The sequence below is a fragment of the Nansenia antarctica genome, assembly GCF_963989245.1.
Source record: "Nansenia antarctica genome assembly, chromosome: 8".
Taxonomy (NCBI): Eukaryota; Metazoa; Chordata; class Actinopteri; order Argentiniformes; family Microstomatidae; genus Nansenia; species Nansenia antarctica.
In genome coordinates this window covers 7,084,880-7,104,257 of record NC_137678.1, presented here as the reverse complement: position 1 = coordinate 7,104,257, position 19,378 = coordinate 7,084,880, and the positions used below count along the sequence as shown (strand labels likewise).

The 19,378-nt window shown below is 41.5% G+C and overlaps 1 protein-coding gene across 1 annotated transcript in view; it reads left to right on the top strand.

The window, feature by feature from the left end:
• LOC308163786 (tudor domain-containing protein 5-like) overlaps positions 1-11,898 on the top strand; it is a gene marked incomplete at both ends in the record, with an annotated part of 36,924 nt that extends 25,026 nt beyond the window's left edge. Inside the window, one exon of the mRNA XM_080537974.1 lies at positions 11,835-11,898. Within this exon, the coding sequence (XP_080394100.1) occupies positions 11,835-11,898 (64 nt within the window). The remainder of the gene's footprint in view (positions 1-11,834) is intronic.
• Positions 11,899-19,378: the final 7,480 nt, after the last annotated feature.

Here is a 19,378-nt window from a genome sequence, read left to right as displayed (position 1 = left end):
TTTGGAGCATCCTCAAGCAAAATATATATGAGCGTGGGAGGCAGTTCACATCAAAACAGCAGCTATGAGAGGCTATTCTGGCATCCTGCAAAGAAATTCAAGCAGAAACTGTCCAAAAACTCACAAGTTCAATGGATGCAAGAATTGTGAAGGTGATATCAAAGAAGGGGTCCTATGTTAACATGTAACTTGACCTGTGAAGATGTTTTTGTTTGAAATAGCTTTTGATTTCAGTAAATATGACCTCCTAATATGACCTCCTAACCCTAAATTCATCAAATTACCATTTGTAGTTCTTTACAACCTATAAAATGTTTTGAAACTCTGTTGTGCATAATAATTTGGAACAGTGGATTTTGAGTTTTTTATTTTAAAAAAAAATACTGTTATCATTGGGAGGTTTGTTCAATAAAATTTGAATTATACTCTAACGGTTGATGACTTGAAAATTATACTGATTGTCATTTGCATCGACTATTTAGGAAAATCTGAGAAAAATATCATTTGCATAATAATTTGGAACGGGCTGTATATATGGGTATAGTACACTTACACACAGGACAAAGTGGCCTGGAACCCACAGTGGAAGGATAAGGGCATCCTTCTGATCAGCATGTTCCTGTTCAAAACCATGTACTGCATTTATCATTTTTATCCAACACTTAAATGGGGTGTGCATGATTATGAATTACATGATAATTTGATGAAGTCCTTTCTCATACATGTAGTGTTTTTTTGGCTTAGTGTTAGGAAACCATTTAATTTACCTTGATGAAATCAAGTTTAAAAAAAAAAGAAGGTATTTAGGACCAACACAGCTAATGTGCTGATGTCCCATGAAGGGCATGCCAATTGTAATGCTGGATACAATGTTGTCTACATAGCTGTTTATCTTATTCAAATACCGGCTCAATCATTTGACTTACTGGGAAACGGATGGACGGATTGATGGCAGCTGCTGGATTGAAAAATCAGGTGTAGTGCTGAGGCACAAATGTGTACATTTCAAGCCTGCAAACTGCGACACTTTAAATGAATGTGCAATAACACTATGTGCAATATGACAACCCTAGGGTACATAAGGTTGCAGAGAAATAGGAAATGTTAGAATAGGTATAGCATAGCATAGAGTACAGCACAGTGTTTTATCTGTACAGTATAGTATAGTGGATAGTGTACATAGCCTTTATTTATGTAACACAGATGGATGGAGTAGTGGATGGTTGGTGGATGGCCACCATGTCCCAACAAGGCTGCGACGTCAGCAAGGAGGTGGCGGAGTCATGTTTTGGGCCGGAATCATGGGGAGAGAGCTGGTAGGCCCTTTTAAGGTCCCTGAAGGTGTGAAAATGACCTCGGCAAAGTATGTAGAGTTTCTGACTGACCACTTTCTTCCGTGGTACAAAAAGTAGAACCGTGCCTTCCGTAGCAAAATCATCTTCATGCATGACAATGCAGGATGTCATGCTGCAAAGAATACCTCTGTGTCATTGGCTGCTATAGGCATAAAAGGAGAGAAACTCATGGTGTGGCCCCCATCTTCCCCTGACCTCAACCCTATTGAGAACCTTTGGAGCATCCTCAAGCAAAATATATATGAGGGTGGGAGGCAGTTCACATCAAAACAGCAGCTCTGGGAGGCTATTCTGGCATCCTGCAAAGAAATTCAAGCAGAAACTGTCCAAAAACTCACAAGTTCAATGGATGCAAGAATTGTGAAGGTGATATCAAAGAAGGGGTACTATGTTAACATGTAACTTGACCTGTTAAGATGTTTTTGTTTGAAATAGCTTTTGATTTCAGTAAATATGACCTCCTAATATGACCTCCTAACCCTAAATTCATCAAATTACCATTTGTAGTTCTTTACAACCTATAAAATGTTTTGAAACTCTGTTGTGCATAATAATTTGGAACAGTGGATTTTGAGTTTTTTATTTAAAAAAAAAATACTGTTATCATTGGGAGGTTTGTTCAATAAAATTTGAATTATACTCTAACGGTTGATGACTTGAAAATTATACTGATTGTCATTTGCATCGACTATTTAGGAAAATCTGAGAAAAATATCATTTGCATAATAATTTGGAACGGGCTGTATATATGGGTATAGTACACTTACACACAGGACAAAGTGGCCTGGAACCCACAGTGGAAGGATAAGGGCATCCTTCTGATCAGCATGTTCCTGTTCAAAACCATGTACTGCATTTATCATTTTTATCCAACACTTAACTGGGGTGTGCATGATTATGAATTACATGATAATTTGATGAAGTCCTTTCTCATACATGTAGTGTTTTTTTGGCTTAGTGTTAGGAAACCATTTAATTTACCTTGATGAAATCAAGTAAAAAAAAAAAAGAAGGTATTTAGGACCAACACAGCTAATGTGCTGATGTCCCATGAAGGGCATGCCAATTGTAATGCTGGATACAATGTTGTCTACATAGCTGTTTATCTTATTCAAATACCGGCTCAATCATTTGACTTACTGGGAAACGGATGGACGGATTGATGGCAGCTGCTGGATTGAAAAATCAGGTGTAGTGCTGAGGCACAAATGTGTACATTTCAAGCCTGCAAACTGCGACACTTTAAATGAATGTGCAATAACACTATGTGCAATATGACAACCCTAGGGTACATAAGGTTGCAGAGAAATAGGAAATGTTAGAATAGGTATAGCATAGCATAGAGTACAGCACAGTGTTTTATCTGTACAGTATAGTATAGTGGATAGTGTACATAGCCTTTATTTATGTAACACAGATGGATGGAGTAGTGGATGGTTGGTGGATGGCCACCATGTCCCAACAAGGCTGCGACGTCAGCAAGGAGGTGGCGGAGTCATGTTTTGGGCCGGAATCATGGGGAGAGAGCTGGTAGGCCCTTTTAAGGTCCCTGAAGGTGTGAAAATGACCTCGGCAAAGTATGTAGAGTTTCTGACTGACCACTTTCTTCCGTGGTACAAAAAGTAGAACCGTGCCTTCCGTAGCAAAATCATCTTCATGCATGACAATGCAGGATGTCATGCTGCAAAGAATACCTCTGTGTCATTGGCTGCTATAGGCATAAAAGGAGAGAAACTCATGGTGTGGCCCCCATCTTCCCCTGACCTCAACCCTATTGAGAACCTTTGGAGCATCCTCAAGCAAAATATATATGAGGGTGGGAGGCAGTTCACATCAAAACAGCAGCTCTGGGAGGCTATTCTGGCATCCTGCAAAGAAATTCAAGCAGAAACTGTCCAAAAACTCACAAGTTCAATGGATGCAAGAATTGTGAAGGTGATATCAAAGAAGGGGTACTATGTTAACATGTAACTTGACCTGTTAAGATGTTTTTGTTTGAAATAGCTTTTGATATCAGTAAATATGACCTCCTAATATGACCTCCTAACCCTAAATTCATCAAATTACCATTTGTAGTTCTTTACAACCTATAAAATGTTTTGAAACTCTGTTGTGCATAATAATTTGGAACAGTGGATTTTGAGTTTTTTATTTAAAAAATAAATACTGTTATCATTGGGAGGTTTGTTCAATAAAATTTGAATTATACTCTAACGGTTGATGACTTGAAAATTATACTGATTGTCATTTGCATCGACTATTTAGGAAAATCTGAGAAAAATATCATTTGCATAATAATTTGGAACGGGCTGTATATATGGGTATAGTACACTTACACACAGGACAAAGTGGCCTGGAACCCACAGTGGAAGGATAAGGGCATCCTTCTGATCAGCATGTTCCTGTTCAAAACCATGTACTGCATTTATCATTTTTATCCAACACTTAACTGGGGTGTGCATGATTATGAATTACATGATAATTTGATGAAGTCCTTTCTCATACATGTAGTGTTTTTTTGGCTTAGTGTTAGGAAACCATTTAATTTACCTTGATGAAATCAAGTTTAAAAAAAAGAAGGTATTTAGGACCAACACAGCTAATGTGCTGATGTCCCATGAAGGGCATGCCAATTGTAATGCTGGATACAATGTTGTCTACATAGCTGTTTATCTTATTCAAATACCGGCTCAATCATTTGACTTACTGGGAAACGGATGGACGGATTGATGGCAGCTGCTGGATTGAAAAATCAGGTGTAGTGCTGAGGCACAAATGTGTACATTTCAAGCCTGCAAACTGCGACACTTTAAATGAATGTGCAATAACACTATGTGCAATATGACAACCCTAGGGTACATAAGGTTGCAGAGAAATAGGAAATGTTAGAATAGGTATAGCATAGCATAGAGTACAGCACAGTGTTTTATCTGTACAGTATAGTATAGTGGATAGTGTACATAGCCTTTATTTATGTAACACAGATGGATGGAGTAGTGGATGGTTGGTGGATGGCCACCATGTCCCAACAAGGCTGCGACGTCAGCAAGGAGGTGGCGGAGTCATGTTTTGGGCCGGAATCATGGGGAGAGAGCTGGTAGGCCCTTTTAAGGTCCCTGAAGGTGTGAAAATGACCTCGGCAAAGTATGTAGAGTTTCTGACTGACCACTTTCTTCCGTGGTACAAAAAGTAGAACCGTGCCTTCCGTAGCAAAATCATCTTCATGCATGACAATGCAGGATGTCATGCTGCAAAGAATACCTCTGTGTCATTGGCTGCTATAGGCATAAAAGGAGAGAAACTCATGGTGTGGCCCCCATCTTCCCCTGACCTCAACCCTATTGAGAACCTTTGGAGCATCCTCAAGCAAAATATATATGAGGGTGGGAGGCAGTTCACATCAAAACAGCAGCTCTGGGAGGCTATTCTGGCATCCTGCAAAGAAATGCAAGCAGAAACTGTCCAAAAACTCACAAGTTCAATGGATGCAAGAATTGTGAAGGTGATATCAAAGAAGGGGTCCTATGTTAACATGTAACTTGACCTGTTAAGATGTTTTTGTTTGAAATAGCTTTTGATTTCAGTAAATATGACCTCCTAATATGACCTCCTAACCCTAAATTCATCAAATTACCATTTGTAGTTCTTTACAACCTATAAAATGTTTTGAAACTCTGTTGTGCATAATAATTTGGAACAGTGGATTTTGAGTTTTTTATTTTTTTAAAAAATACTGTTATCATTGGGAGGTTTGTTCAATAAAATGTGAATTATACTCTAACGGTTGATGACTTGAAAATTATACTGATTGTCATTTGCATCGACTATTTAGGAAAATCTGAGAAAAATATCATTTGCATAATAATTTGGAACGGGCTGTATATATGGGTATAGTACACTTACACACAGGACAAAGTGGCCTGGAACCCACAGTGGAAGGATAAGGGCATCCTTCTGATCAGCATGTTCCTGTTCAAAACCATGTACTGCATTTGTCATTTTTATCCAACACTTAACTGGGGTGTGCATGATTATGAATTACATGATAATTTGATGAAGTCCTTTCTCATACATGTAGTGTTTTTTTGGCTTAGTGTTAGGAAACCATTTAATTTACCTTGATGAAATCAAGTTTAAAAAAAAAAGAAGGTATTTAGGACCAACACAGCTAATGTGCTGATGTCCCATGAAGGGCATGCCAATTGTAATGCTGGATACAATGTTGTCTACATAGCTGTTTATCTTATTCAAATACCGGCTCAATCATTTGACTTACTGGGAAACGGATGGACGGATTGATGGCAGCTGCTGGATTGAAAAATCAGGTGTAGCGCTGAGGCACAAATGTGTACATTTCAAGCCTGCAAACTGCGACACTTTAAATGAATGTGCAATAACACTATGTGCAATATGACAACCCTAGGGTACATAAGGTTGCAGAGAAATAGGAAATGTTAGAATAGGTATAGCATAGCATAGAGTACAGCACAGTGTTTTATCTGTACAGTACAGTATAGTGGATAGTGTACATAGCCTTTATTTATGTAACACAGATGGATGGAGTAGTGGATGGTTGGTGGATGGCCACCATGTCCCAACAAGGCTGCGACGTCAGCAAGGAGGTGGCGGAGTCATGTTTTGGGCCGGAATCATGGGGAGAGAGCTGGTAGGCCCTTTTAAGGTCCCTGAAGGTGTGAAAATGACCTCGGCAAAGTATGTAGAGTTTCTGACTGACCACTTTCTTCCGTGGTACAAAAAGTAGAACCGTGCCTTCCGTAGCAAAATCATCTTCATGCATGACAATGCAGGATGTCATGCTGCAAAGAATACCTCTGTGTCATTGGCTGCTATAGGCATAAAAGGAGAGAAACTCATGGTGTGGCCCCCATCTTCCCCTGACCTCAACCCTATTGAGAACCTTTGGAGCATCCTCAAGCAAAATATATATGAGGGTGGGAGGCAGTTCACATCAAAACAGCAGCTCTGGGAGGCTATTCTGGCATCCTGCAAAGAAATGCAAGCAGAAACTGTCCAAAAACTCACAAGTTCAATGGATGCAAGAATTGTGAAGGTGATATCAAAGAAGGGGTCCTATGTTAACATGTAACTTGACCTGTTAAGATGTTTTTGTTTGAAATAGCTTTTGATTTCAGTAAATATGACCTCCTAATATGACCTCCTAACCCTAAATTCATCAAATTACCATTTGTAGTTCTTTACAACCTATAAAATGTTTTGAAACTCTGTTGTGCATAATAATTTGGAACAGTGGATTTTGAGTTTTTTATTTTTAAAAAAAATACTGTTATCATTGGGAGGTTTGTTCAATAAAATGTGAATTATACTCTAACGGTTGATGACTTGAAAATTATACTGATTGTCATTTGCATCGACTATTTAGGAAAATCTGAGAAAAATATCATTTGCATAATAATTTGGAACGGGCTGTATATATGGGTATAGTACACTTACACACAGGACAAAGTGGCCTGGAACCCACAGTGGAAGGATAAGGGCATCCTTCTGATCAGCATGTTCCTGTTCAAAACCATGTACTGCATTTGTCATTTTTATCCAACACTTAACTGGGGTGTGCATGATTATGAATTACATGATAATTTGATGAAGTCCTTTCTCATACATGTAGTGTTTTTTTGGCTTAGTGTTAGGAAACCATTTAATTTACCTTGATGAAATCAAGTTTAAAAAAAAAAGAAGGTATTTAGGACCAACACAGCTAATGTGCTGATGTCCCATGAAGGGCATGCCAATTCATAGCTTTCAGTCACGTGGTTTCTTCCCTAGCAACCACCAACCTGACGGGCAAAAAGTATCATAGCAACATGGCGAGTGGACGCAAACGGTTAATAAAATACAAAGGTTCCATCTCACAAAACATAATGGAATGTCAAAACTTTGACGCTCAATATCTCTGAACTACCCTAAACGGAGTTAGAACCTTATCATTCTAAACGGAGATAGAACCTTATCATTCTAAACGGAGATAGAACCTTCTCATTCTAAACGGAGATAGAACCTTATAATTCTAAACAGAGATAGAACCTTATCATTCTAAACGGAGATAGAACCTTATCATTCTAAACGGAGATAGAACCTTCTCATTCTAAACTCACGAGTTATCTTCAGTTGATGGATTTGACTTAGGGGGCATTCATTTGAAGTAACGTAATGAACATACAAGTAACAACAACAGGTTAATGCAGCCAACCAGCCAGCCAAGCAAAGACCATGACTATGCCCAGTTTATGCATTATACACTCTAATATAATTGTTAGATTGCCAGGGTATTCGCTACAGGTTGTTGTATACATATACGTTTAATACGAAACTCGATCAACCGGGCGTTCGGGAGTTCTACCGCTGCTGGACGGAACTCCCGCTGACAGCGGGTCGAGGGGATATTTCTACCCGGGAATTCGCTCATTGCTGTGTCCACGGTGATAGGAGTGGAGGATCGACTCCATTCAAAAACTTTTCGATTCCCTGGTTTCTCCTCTTTCCGAACACGTTGGAATTTTTACCGTAACCCCCGGAGAATCAAAGTTATTAAGCCGCAAAGGGTGCCTCCTTGACCGGCTTTGACCGTGAATAACACCGGCTATGGAGGTGCTACAAACACAGTTTTAATTTCTCTAAATTCACCATCAGTATACGGTCATTTTGAGCCCTTACACACCGCGCTGACACCCCGAGAACATATACTTTTAATACGAAACTCGATCAACCGGGCGTTCGGGAGTTCTACCGCTAATTCGCTCCTTGCTGTGTCCACTGTGATAGGAGTGGAGGATCGACTCCATTCAAAAACTTTTGGATTCCCTGGCTCCTCCTCTTTCCGGACACGTTGGAATTATTTTCCTAACCCACGGGAAATCAAAGTTATTAACCCGCAAAAAGTGGGTTTTGCCCGTGGGTTTTGCCCGCAAAAAGTGCCTTTTGCCCGTCAGGTGGGCGTTTCCACTATGCTGTGACGTCACATGAAAGCTATGAATTGTAATGCTGGATACAATGTTGTCTACATAGCTGTTTATCTTATTCAAATACCGGCTCAATCATTTGACTTACTGGGAAACGGATGGACGGATTGATGGCAGCTGCTGGATTGAAAAATCAGGTGTAGCGCTGAGGCACAAATGTGTACATTTCAAGCCTGCAAACTGCGACACTTTAAATGAATGTGCAATAACACTATGTGCAATATGACAACCCTAGGGTACATAAGGTTGCAGAGAAATAGGAAATGTTAGAATAGGTATAGCATAGCATAGAGTACAGCACAGTGTTTTATCTGTACAGTACAGTATAGTGGATAGTGTACATAGCCTTTATTTATGTAACACAGATGGATGGAGTAGTGGATGGTTGGTGGATGGCCACCATGTCCCAACAAGGCTGCGACGTCAGCAAGGAGGTGGCGGAGTCATGTTTTGGGCCGGAATCATGGGGAGAGAGCTGGTAGGCCCTTTTAAGGTCCCTGAAGGTGTGAAAATGACCTCGGCAAAGTATGTAGAGTTTCTGACTGACACAGGCGTTCCAGCTTGCGAACTGTCAAACTGCGTATGTGACCAACTTCCGCAGTCCCAGCATGCACTTCACAATAAAAGTCCCTCCTTACACAACCAGTGACGTCACATGGAACCGGTGTAGGTACCGGATTTTCCCACCCTACCAAATCTTCCCACTTTCCCGTACCTACACCGGTTTAAAAGGGTGTGTAACGGTTGAGACATCAAAGCATATAAGGATATTTAAAATGTCACTGTGAGTGTTTTTTCGTTTGTTGAAAGCTGTGGATTAGAATGAGAAGATTAACCTTCTTGATAATGTAATGGTACATTAAGTACCGCCTCCACCAGAGGAAAATAATCATAGGAAAAGAACAGTTAGATTGACACTGAGTTCACTACTTACTGTAAATAAGTACATAAAGTCAATAAATAAATACATCTACAATATAAATTGGGATTTATTTAAAGACAAACATGGAGTAGACTTCATCACATGTAGTCAGAGCTGAGTCATCATAAAGGCTCATCTCTCCTTTCATAACCACTGCATTCATCTAAACAAATTGTTATCAATAAACATCAGTGTGATTATTCAAAGAATTAATGTGTCATTTAAAAATGACACAAAACTATTTTATTGTTACTTCACATAAAAGTTACAGGGACTTAAAACAGGATGAACAGAGTGAATAAGAGAACAGAACAGAACACAGGACAGGACAGGAAACGGTGGCGTCAGGATGTTCTCAACCCTCCACCTCCCCCTCCTCCTCAACCTCCCCCTCCTCTCAGCCCTCCACCTCCCCCTCCTCCTCTCAGCCCTCCACCTCCCCCTCCTCCTCTCAGCCCTCCACCTCCCCCACCTCCTCTCAGCCCTCCACCTCCCCCTCCTCCTCTCAGCCCTCCACCTCCCCCTCCTCCTCTCAGCCCTCCGCTTCCTCCTCCTCCTCAACCTCCCCCTCCTCTCAGCCCTCCACCTCCCCCTCCTCCTCTCAGCCCTCCACCTCCCCCTCCTCCTCAACCTCCCCCTCCTCTCAGCCCTCCACCTACCCCTCCTCCTCAACCTCCCCCTCCTCTCAGCCCTCCACCTCCCCCTCCTCCTCTCAGCCCTCCACCTCCCCCTCCTCCTCTCAGCCCTCCACCTCCCCCTCCTCCTCTCAGCCCTCCGCTTCCTCCTCCTCCTCAAACTCCCCCTCCTCTCAGCCCTCCACCTCCCCCTCCTCCTCTCAGCCCTCCACCTCCCCCTCCTCCTCTCAGCCCTCCGCTTCCTCCCCCTCCTCCTCTCAGCCCTCCACCTCCTCCTCCTCCTCCTCTCAGCCCTCCGCTTCCTCCTCCTCCTCCTCCTCCTCAAACTCCCCCTCTTTTATGATTTCAATACACAAAAACGCATAACCTACTGTTGAGTAACATGTATTATGTCCTCAGTTGAATATGGATTGTGTTCATTCTGCAGTACTGTCGTTATACCACTGGAGGGCGCTGCATAAGACTGCAGGCTTGTATGTTGATGTGTTGATGCACTTGTCCTAGTTGTTTGTCTATCATTCTAAGTTAGCTCGGCTGAGCGAAAGAGTTGTATCCAGTTTGTGCTGAAGAGAAAAATAAAACCATGCCCGAGTGCAAAACAGTTCATCGTCTCCTCCAACATTGATTCTCCCCGAATGCAACGTAGTGGAAGCTGCCATCATAAACGTCAACAATAGGCCTAGTTGAGCCCACAAAAAAATTGTTGTTTTATGATTTCAATACACAAAAACGCATAACCTACGTTTGTCAACAAGGCCAGGCTCATTCATTAGCTACACGGCAATGTGAACAAAATGCAATTGCGTGTGACAGATGAGGGGTGGCAGTGGTGAAGTTATAACTAAGCACATCTCTAGATTAGCTACAGAGACAGTCAGCTAGCTGCAGACTGCCAACCTGTTTACTCTCCAAACTGTTAAGCGAAATGTCAACTAGGAGGCTTACCTTCTCCGTTACTCTGTCAAGATCCATGTTGTCATCAAAACAGGTCTTGTGATAAGCACTTTTTAAGTTGCCTTGAGCCTGAGCCTGAGCATTGAATTTGATTTGATATTGTTTGATTTGAAATGGTCAACTGTCATTCATGTTTATATTCAAACGACGTTTTGGAACATCGAAGACTGCTACGTCAGATTGTAATAATGGATCTTATCTGTATCAAAACATCTTCAATGTCACTCGTGTTGCAAAGTTGATGATAATGCAAGTTCTAATGTGAAGCCTCGCTGATGTCAGATAGACACGCTGATAACTCTGAGAACTCTTCAACAACTAACAATAACTTTGCAGTTAGGCCATCAGGCTATATGTTGTTACCTTCAAATGTCAGGTGTAATGTAACGGCTTCGCACAGTCACTAATTCTAAATAAATGTCACTAATTCTAAATAAATGTAGGCCTATGTGATGAATCATTTCAAGTTTATAATGAACTATAAACATACTTGTAAGGACGTTTCCATATAAAATACACGAGAAGGCCTACTTTCTTGCCAAATATCCGTTTATTTATATCAAGAAATCTTTATTTTATTTTATTATTATTATTGTTATGTATTATCCTCATCAGGGGACATTCAGTCTACTGGGTGGCATTTGGCAGAGCTCCATGTCTGGCTAAATCAGAGATTATATAGGCTAATAAGATAATAACAATAATAATATCCATAACCCAAGAAAGTGTGTAAAACAATTCCACAACTGACGAAATTAAAGTGTTGAATGTGAATGAAAGGCATGTGGTTTATTTCAACAGATGCATGCTGTCAATCAGACATTCGTGCTTAACAAATATATCATCAGTAAAGGTGTCCACTCACTGACATTATCGGGTGGAAAATAAATTAATATATACATAAATATGACGATACAATTTTCAAAAACACAACCTGTGATCACACGCCCTTCCCTATGTGAGTGTGCAGGTGCCTCTTGAGCAGTGGCGTGTCCAGACCTTTTTCACTGGGGTGGCCCAGTGGTGGCACCTAGTTATGCATGGGTGGCACAATTTTGAGAATTTAACACTTAATTCCCTGCATTCTGGTCAATTTGTATGCACCATTTTGTGCTTTTTATTACAATTTCTGTCTCCACTACCCATTGTATACTTTAATTAGGCTACTAACATTACAATCCCTGTTTAAAAGTCCCAGTGCTACCAATCACAACACAACAGAGTGGCACCATACAAATGTAATATTAAACTCCCATATTTATTCTTTAAACAAACAAATCTGGGGGAGTGGTCGGAGTTAACGAGATATTGTTCCAATCCATTACCTGGCCATTACCTGCCTGTGAAAAGTATGAAAAGTTTGAAAGGCATTTTCTCTGTTAGTTGATTTGGAATGTACCAACATTGAAATATGCATATCTTCTTCAACTTTTCAGATATCAACAGGTGCGTTTCCATAAAACATTCTGATTCGCATGAGAAATGTAATGGAAACAGCTTCATTCACATAAACTCGATGCGAATCACCTCTAATTCGCAGTCGCACAAAGTTGGGAATGCTACTTAAACAAACTAACTCTGTCAAATGGTCGGCGACTCCCAGATCCGTGTGCTATTACTGAGTGGGTAGATGACATTAGCAAGTGGCCTAATATTCAATGGGCAGATATATATACACCTATAACTCAGAACGACACAGGATAAGCAGGATAACCAGACAGATAAGATAGCCAGACTGTGTTTACCATCGCAAATTAATTAATTTATGCCCAGCCAAATCCATGTTTAGAGGTAGCTAGCTAACATTACATTGATCATACTCCTAAGACTGTTCACTTTTCCAAAAATGCCGGTCGAGAGAGGACGCTGGCATTGCTTGTTCGCCACTTCTCCGCCCGAAATCTAGATATACTTGCAATATACAGAGTAGATTGTCCTACAAAGACACTTAGATTTAGATTTAGTAATCTTCTTTTTATTTTACTACTCAATCTTTTCAGTTTGTAAAGCGTCTTTGAGTGTCTAGAAAAGCACTTTATAAGTCTAATGTATTATTATTATTTGGTGGATAAGCCTAGCGTGTAGACCTGTGAGAAATTGAGAGCATATCAATCACTAGATGCCTACAACTACGCAATCTGTGGTCATGTACAGTACATCAAATACCATGACATAGATTCAGACTTCTATGTCTTGAAATCAGAAGTCCTCCCAAGCCAAAGACAAGGATACAAGACGACTATGTATAACGCACATATCACACACACACATTTGTTTACTAGACAGATAGAACACCAGCAAGCGCTGGTTACTTTGGCTAGGCCTGCCTTAGCTAGATGTTAGTCTAGCTACATATTAGACAATTGTTCATGTAAACAATAGGTTTTCTATTGAAATCAGAGAATAGATTAGCTATAGATTTCAGAGATACTGTAACGTCCCGACTTGGACAGTGGTGAAATAATAAGAGATATGTTGTCTTAGATATGTGCGTTTAATTGCAAACTTCCACATACAAAACTGTCAGTTCACCGGAGCTCTCCTCTCCTCTACCGTAACAACAACACAACACCCGCCCCCCCATTTCTTTATGCTAGTAGCCGTTGTAAGCTATTTTGAGCATACCTAACTCTGGATCAAGAATGTTGTTTTTGTCCACGCTTCCGTTGCCTAAATGCGCGCACATATTTTGATGACGTCGACTGTAAAAGGGTCTATACCAGGACTTAAGAAACGAGATGCCCAACATTGGATTTGACAAACTCTGGCCCATTTTGCGCAACAAGTGGAAGAGTTTGAAGCAGCGGAGACAGGGTTGCCAGATGGGCTGGTTTTTGGTGGATTTAGCTGTTTTTAGACTGGTTAGGCTCGAAATTGTCAATCCCATCTGGCAACCCTGAGCGGAGAGTCTACAGATAGTATGTTTACAGATATCGCACTGCTGGAGATGCACACCACACGTTCTTAAAATAAATAAAGCTTTATTGTACTTAAAACAATATTTCGTATGTGTTTTTTGCGAGAGTTCTTTACATCAAACTATATACAGCTGTGTGCCAATCAATCAGGGGGGTGGCCAATCAGATTTCAGGGGTGGCACGTGCTACCCCAGGCCACCCCCTGGACACGCCCCTGCTCTTGAGACGGGTCGACGTGGAAAAGCACTTTTTACACAGCAGACACCCGTACGGCCGCTCCCCCGTGTGAGACCGCGTGTGCATGGTCAGGTCCGAGGAGCACCTGAACCCCCTGTCGCAGACGGAGCACGGGTACGGACGCTCCCCCGTGTGCACGCGTGAAGAAATACGCTCCTCAATGTCAATTAAGTGTTTAATGACAAAGATGAAAACGCCCTGCAAATATACAAACAATAGAAGCATGAATTGAGATAAAGTATAAGCAGGGTAATATATTGTAACGATCCTGTATGGGGCCCGTTAACAGCTCCACCAAGAGAGTTTGGTCTAATGGTTAGCGCGGCAGTCGGTTATGTGGGAGGTCGGGGTTCGACTCCCGCATGGGGCGAGTTACACTAGAAGATTCCCGTTCGCTACACTGGGTCAGAAAGTTGGGATGGAAGGAAGGCCATCGGAGAGGCGTGTCCACGTGAGGGACTTGACATAGTGAAGCGTGAGGGCACGCTCTCCCGAACGGTGAGGATAGTGTAACGATCCTGTATGGGGCCCGTTAACAGCTCCACCAAGGGAGTTAACTCTCTTGGTCTAATGGTTAGCGCGGCCGTCGGTTATGTGGGAGGTCGGGGTTCGACCATAAAAAAGCTAGCAAATAAGATTGCTTCCATTGGGGAGGGACTATAGTTACAAACAGTGGTGTAGTCTATTTTTTTCTAGTGGGTATACTGTGATTTTCCCCTCCCAGCCTCATATTGTTCATTTCGGAACGCCATAAAAATCCGCTCCCTGTCTAACGTTATATATATATATATATATATATATATATATAAATTACATGTTATAAGGCTGATCTGTTCATGATAGTGCTGCATTTTGACATATTTCATGTCGCATCTCCCCCCTTTGATGGTGTAGCCTATGACGCTATAGTCAGTCCCAATGGTCCAAAATTCAAGTGCTTCGTAACACAGACGGGGTGAATTTTATGAATGAAAGTGAAAGTTCTGTCACAAAACGCTGTTACGTATCCTCACACATTTTTAAGCGGGTATATGGAAATCCTTGGCCTTTCCTAGTGGGTATACGGCGTAGTCCTGCGTATCACCACTGTGTGGAGCCCTTATGGCTCACCTACCTCTGAGTGGGGGCATTGAGCTCATTCCAATACCACCTGGACTTGATTCCCTGGAGAAGCATCCACAGAATATTTAGAAATACATTATTTGCAGCTTCCCGAGAGATACAGTATTTTCCAGGGTTTTATAAAGTAATGTTAGAATGATATAATACTTTGCTACATTTTATTCTTTGGAGTCACAGGAGATATTTTAGAAGTCTAGATAGCAATCGTTAAGCCAAAGCCAGTGTGTGTGTAATGATGAGTTGCTTTTGTGTTTTGTTGCTTTTGTGAGTTCAGGTCAGAACAAGAGACAATGTGCAAGTGGGCACTAGATCATATACCCAAGACCTAACTCGTCTACATCGAGGGGTGTAGAGGAGCTGACACAAAAAAAAGAGAGAGAGAGAGTACACCAAACTAATGTTGGGATCTAAAACAAGCCACATCCAACAGAACTAAAGTGCAGGATTTTATTTACAGTAATGGTGGTGGGCAATGTATAATCTGTATGCCAAGGGGAAAAGGAAACGACAAGTGGTGCCAATGAAAATAAATAATAAACAATGTGATATACTGAACTAGTGCATATATATACAACCTAATCTAATAAATACAGAGGGAGGCACCCACTCCTAACCCTGTGAATTAACAGAGGTAAGCCTATGTGATGAAGATGTAAACCCAGGGGGGTATTCCACGTACGTGGATTAGTATATCGGCGATGATAATTCAGATGGACGGGAATATTTACTACCGTGGTGATATCAGAAGCAGGCTACATATAATCATATTGTCATGATGGCATAGTGGTATTGACCGCTGCCATAGTATTAATTCATCATTTTAAGACTGTGGTTCAAATCCTTCTTCTGACACACTTTTTACTGCATTTCATTCGAAATCGAATCTAATCTAATTGAAAATCTCATCTAAAAAAGTATGTTGGCTATAAAATGATGGTGTAGGCTAATTTACAAGAACTGACACAATTACAATGGTGTTTGAAGCCTTTCTGAGTAATTAATGATGTTCTTCTAACTGGACCCTGGATTTGGCATAGATCATTTTTTCTTATGATAACTGATGGATAGATGATTTACTTAGACAGATATATACAGTATATATATATTGTAAATCGATTTGCATGAAGGCTTCGGTTAAATGTAAAAAGAAAAAAACAACAACATTAAACCAAATCAAGTATTAAACCGGCAACCTTCGGACCTCTAGCTGGCTGCCTTAAACCCTGCGCCAAAGACACCACTGTGATAACAGTAATGCAAGTTGATAGACATACCTATTATTATTTAATTTTTTACACATCTATTTATCTATCTATCACACTTTCAAAATATCAAGTTATCTATCTATCTATTTATCGATCACACTTTCACAATATCAAATTATCTATCTATCACAGTCAAACTATCTATCTAGTGGGAACTAATATTTCCTAAAAGACACTTGACGGAACTGTCGTTCGGGATGTAGTTTCCATCTGTGAGACATTTTTGACGCACGTATTACCTAAACCAGCCTGTAAACCTGCTCGCTACCAGGTTTGCTCAGAAGGATTGGTTGCATAGCAACCAAGCAGCGAATTATTTGAGCCACATTGATGGAAGCTGAAATTAGCGCCCGGATCTGATTTAAACCTGGATCAGAGTTAATCACCCTACGTGGAATACCCCCCCAGGTGTGTTTTACCTATTTACCTTACCCCTATGGTGTACAAAATAACAAGACAATATTTATGTTTCAAATGTTTTTTATTGCAGCAAAACAGCTTATACATACAGTATATTGTTGTGTCAATGCTCATTTTCATTTATATGAACGAGTTATAAAATTACACTCATGTATTTTCACATATAACAGATAATACAAAAAAATATAGGATTGCACCTTGAGATATGGAAAACAGTATCAAAAAAACTAAAAGAGAAAGGAATAGAACCTTATAATTCTAAACGGAGATAGATGGAGATAGAGCCTAATCATATGGCGGCGCCATCTTGGATCTCGCTCACTCTCGCGAGTCTGAGAACACGTGTCTGCCATGAGGCGGCGCCATCTTGGATCTCGCTCACTCTCGCGAGTCTGAGAACACGTGTCTGCCATGAGGCGGCGCCATCTTGGATCTCGCTCACTCTCGCGAGTCTGAGAACACGTGTCTGCCATGAGGCGGCGCCATCTTGGATCTCGCTCACTCTCGCGAGTCTGAGAACACGTGTCTGCCATGAGGCGGCGCCATCTTGGATCTCGCTCACTCTCGCGAGTCTGAGAACGTATGTCTGAGCAGCGATCGTTGCTAAAGCGAACTTGACTAGGTGAGCTACGTAGCAGCACAGACTAGTGCATCGTAGTCAACAGTACTACTAACAACACGTTACATGGCTGCTACTGCTATTCTCTGATTACTGAGGTGGGTGAGTTACTGCTGTTACTGTCTCTGCTTGTTTGAACTGTAGAACACTGTTGGTCTTCTTCTTGCTGCTAACGCTAGCTGTATCTAACGCTAGCTGCTATAGCTATAGCTATGTTAGATTACCCTGACTAAGAATGTCACAATCTAGCCTCTGAGTCAAGTCACTACTAGTAGTAGTAGTAGTAGTAGTAGTAGTAGTAGTAGTAGTAGTAGTAGTAGTAGTATTGCGGTGATGATAACTGCTGATAGCACAGTTTGTTTGTTTGCTTCAGATCACAGTTTGGCAGCAGTGTGAAGTGTGAAGATAGAAAAGCCCTCGGGAGGACCTGTGTTCAATCAACGACCATCATCCCCGGTCATCATCTCCCATCCCAGGAGAAGATCATCATCCTGGGCTTAAACATGACTAGTGTGATGTAATATTCTGTTACTAGAAATGGTTTAGTATAGTACATAGCCTTTAGCTACGCTAGTTGTTGTGCTAGTTGATTGATTGATTGTGTTCTAATGCTATGCTATGTTATGCTATGCTATGTGCTATGTGCTAGTTGAACGTGTTCTGTTGATTGTGTACTAGGCGCCATCTTAAGTTCTCAAGCGAACTTGACTAGGTGAGCAGCTACGGAGCAGCACAGTAGACTAGTGCATCATTGTAGTCAACAGAACTACTGACAATACATGTCATATTCTCTCTCTCTGCCCGTCTCTCTCTCTCTCTCTGTCCCTCCCTCTCTCTCTCTCTCTCTCTCTCTCTCTCTCTCTCTCTCTCTCTCTCTCTCTCTCTCTTTCTCTCAGAGGTGAACGGGGAGTCATCGTCCCAGGTGTTCTCCTGCTCTCTGTGTCCGTTCTCCTACACATCGCAGATGTTCCTCCACAAGCACGTAAAGAGATGCCATCATGAGGAGTACGTCAGACTGCTGAGGACAGGAGAGATCAGACCAGAGACGTATTCCAGAGGCCCACAACCGCCCCCCTCCACCTCACACACCCCCCTCCCTCCTTCCAGAGGCCCACAACTGCCCCCCTCCACCTCAAACACCCCCCTCCCTCCTTCCAGAGGCCCACAACTGCCCCCCACCACCTCAGACACCCCCCTGCCCCCCAACCGCAAACAGAGACACACAGACAAACCTGGACCTCACCACTGTGATCTGTGTGGGAGGGGCTTCACTGCAAAATGTAATCTCATTAGACACCAACGCACTCACACCGGAGAGCAGCCTTTTCTCTGCTCCCAGTGTGGGAGGAGCTTCAGTCAAGCAGCACACCTGTCTCTACACCAGCGCACTCATACTGGAGAGCAGCCTTTTCACTGCTCCCAGTGTGGGAGGAGCTTCAGTGTCCCATGTAATCTGAAGAAACACCAGCGCACTCACACGGGAGAGAAGCCTTTTCACTGCCCCCAGTGTGGTAAGAACTTCAGCCTGTCAGGTGATCTAAAGACACACCAGCGCACTCACACTGGAGAGAAGCCTTTTCTCTGCTCCCAGTGTGGGAGGAGCTTCAGTGTCCCATGTAATCTAAAGAGACACCAGCGCACTCACACTGGAGAGATGTGAGAAGCCTTATCACTGCTCCCAGTGCAACACAAGTGTCCTAAAAAAGGGAATTGACCGGAACTTTAGATTTTACTTAAAGATGTTAAAGTTGTTTAAGATGTTAAAGATGTTAAAGTTGTTAAAGTTTAAAGTTGTTAAAGTTCAAGATGTTAAAGTTGTATTTATACTTTCTACCTTTTTGTACATAATATAGATGTCTATCTATATCTGTGGGTCTATCATCTATATATGATTAGAACATGTATTTTTTAAAATTGATATAAATTAGATAAT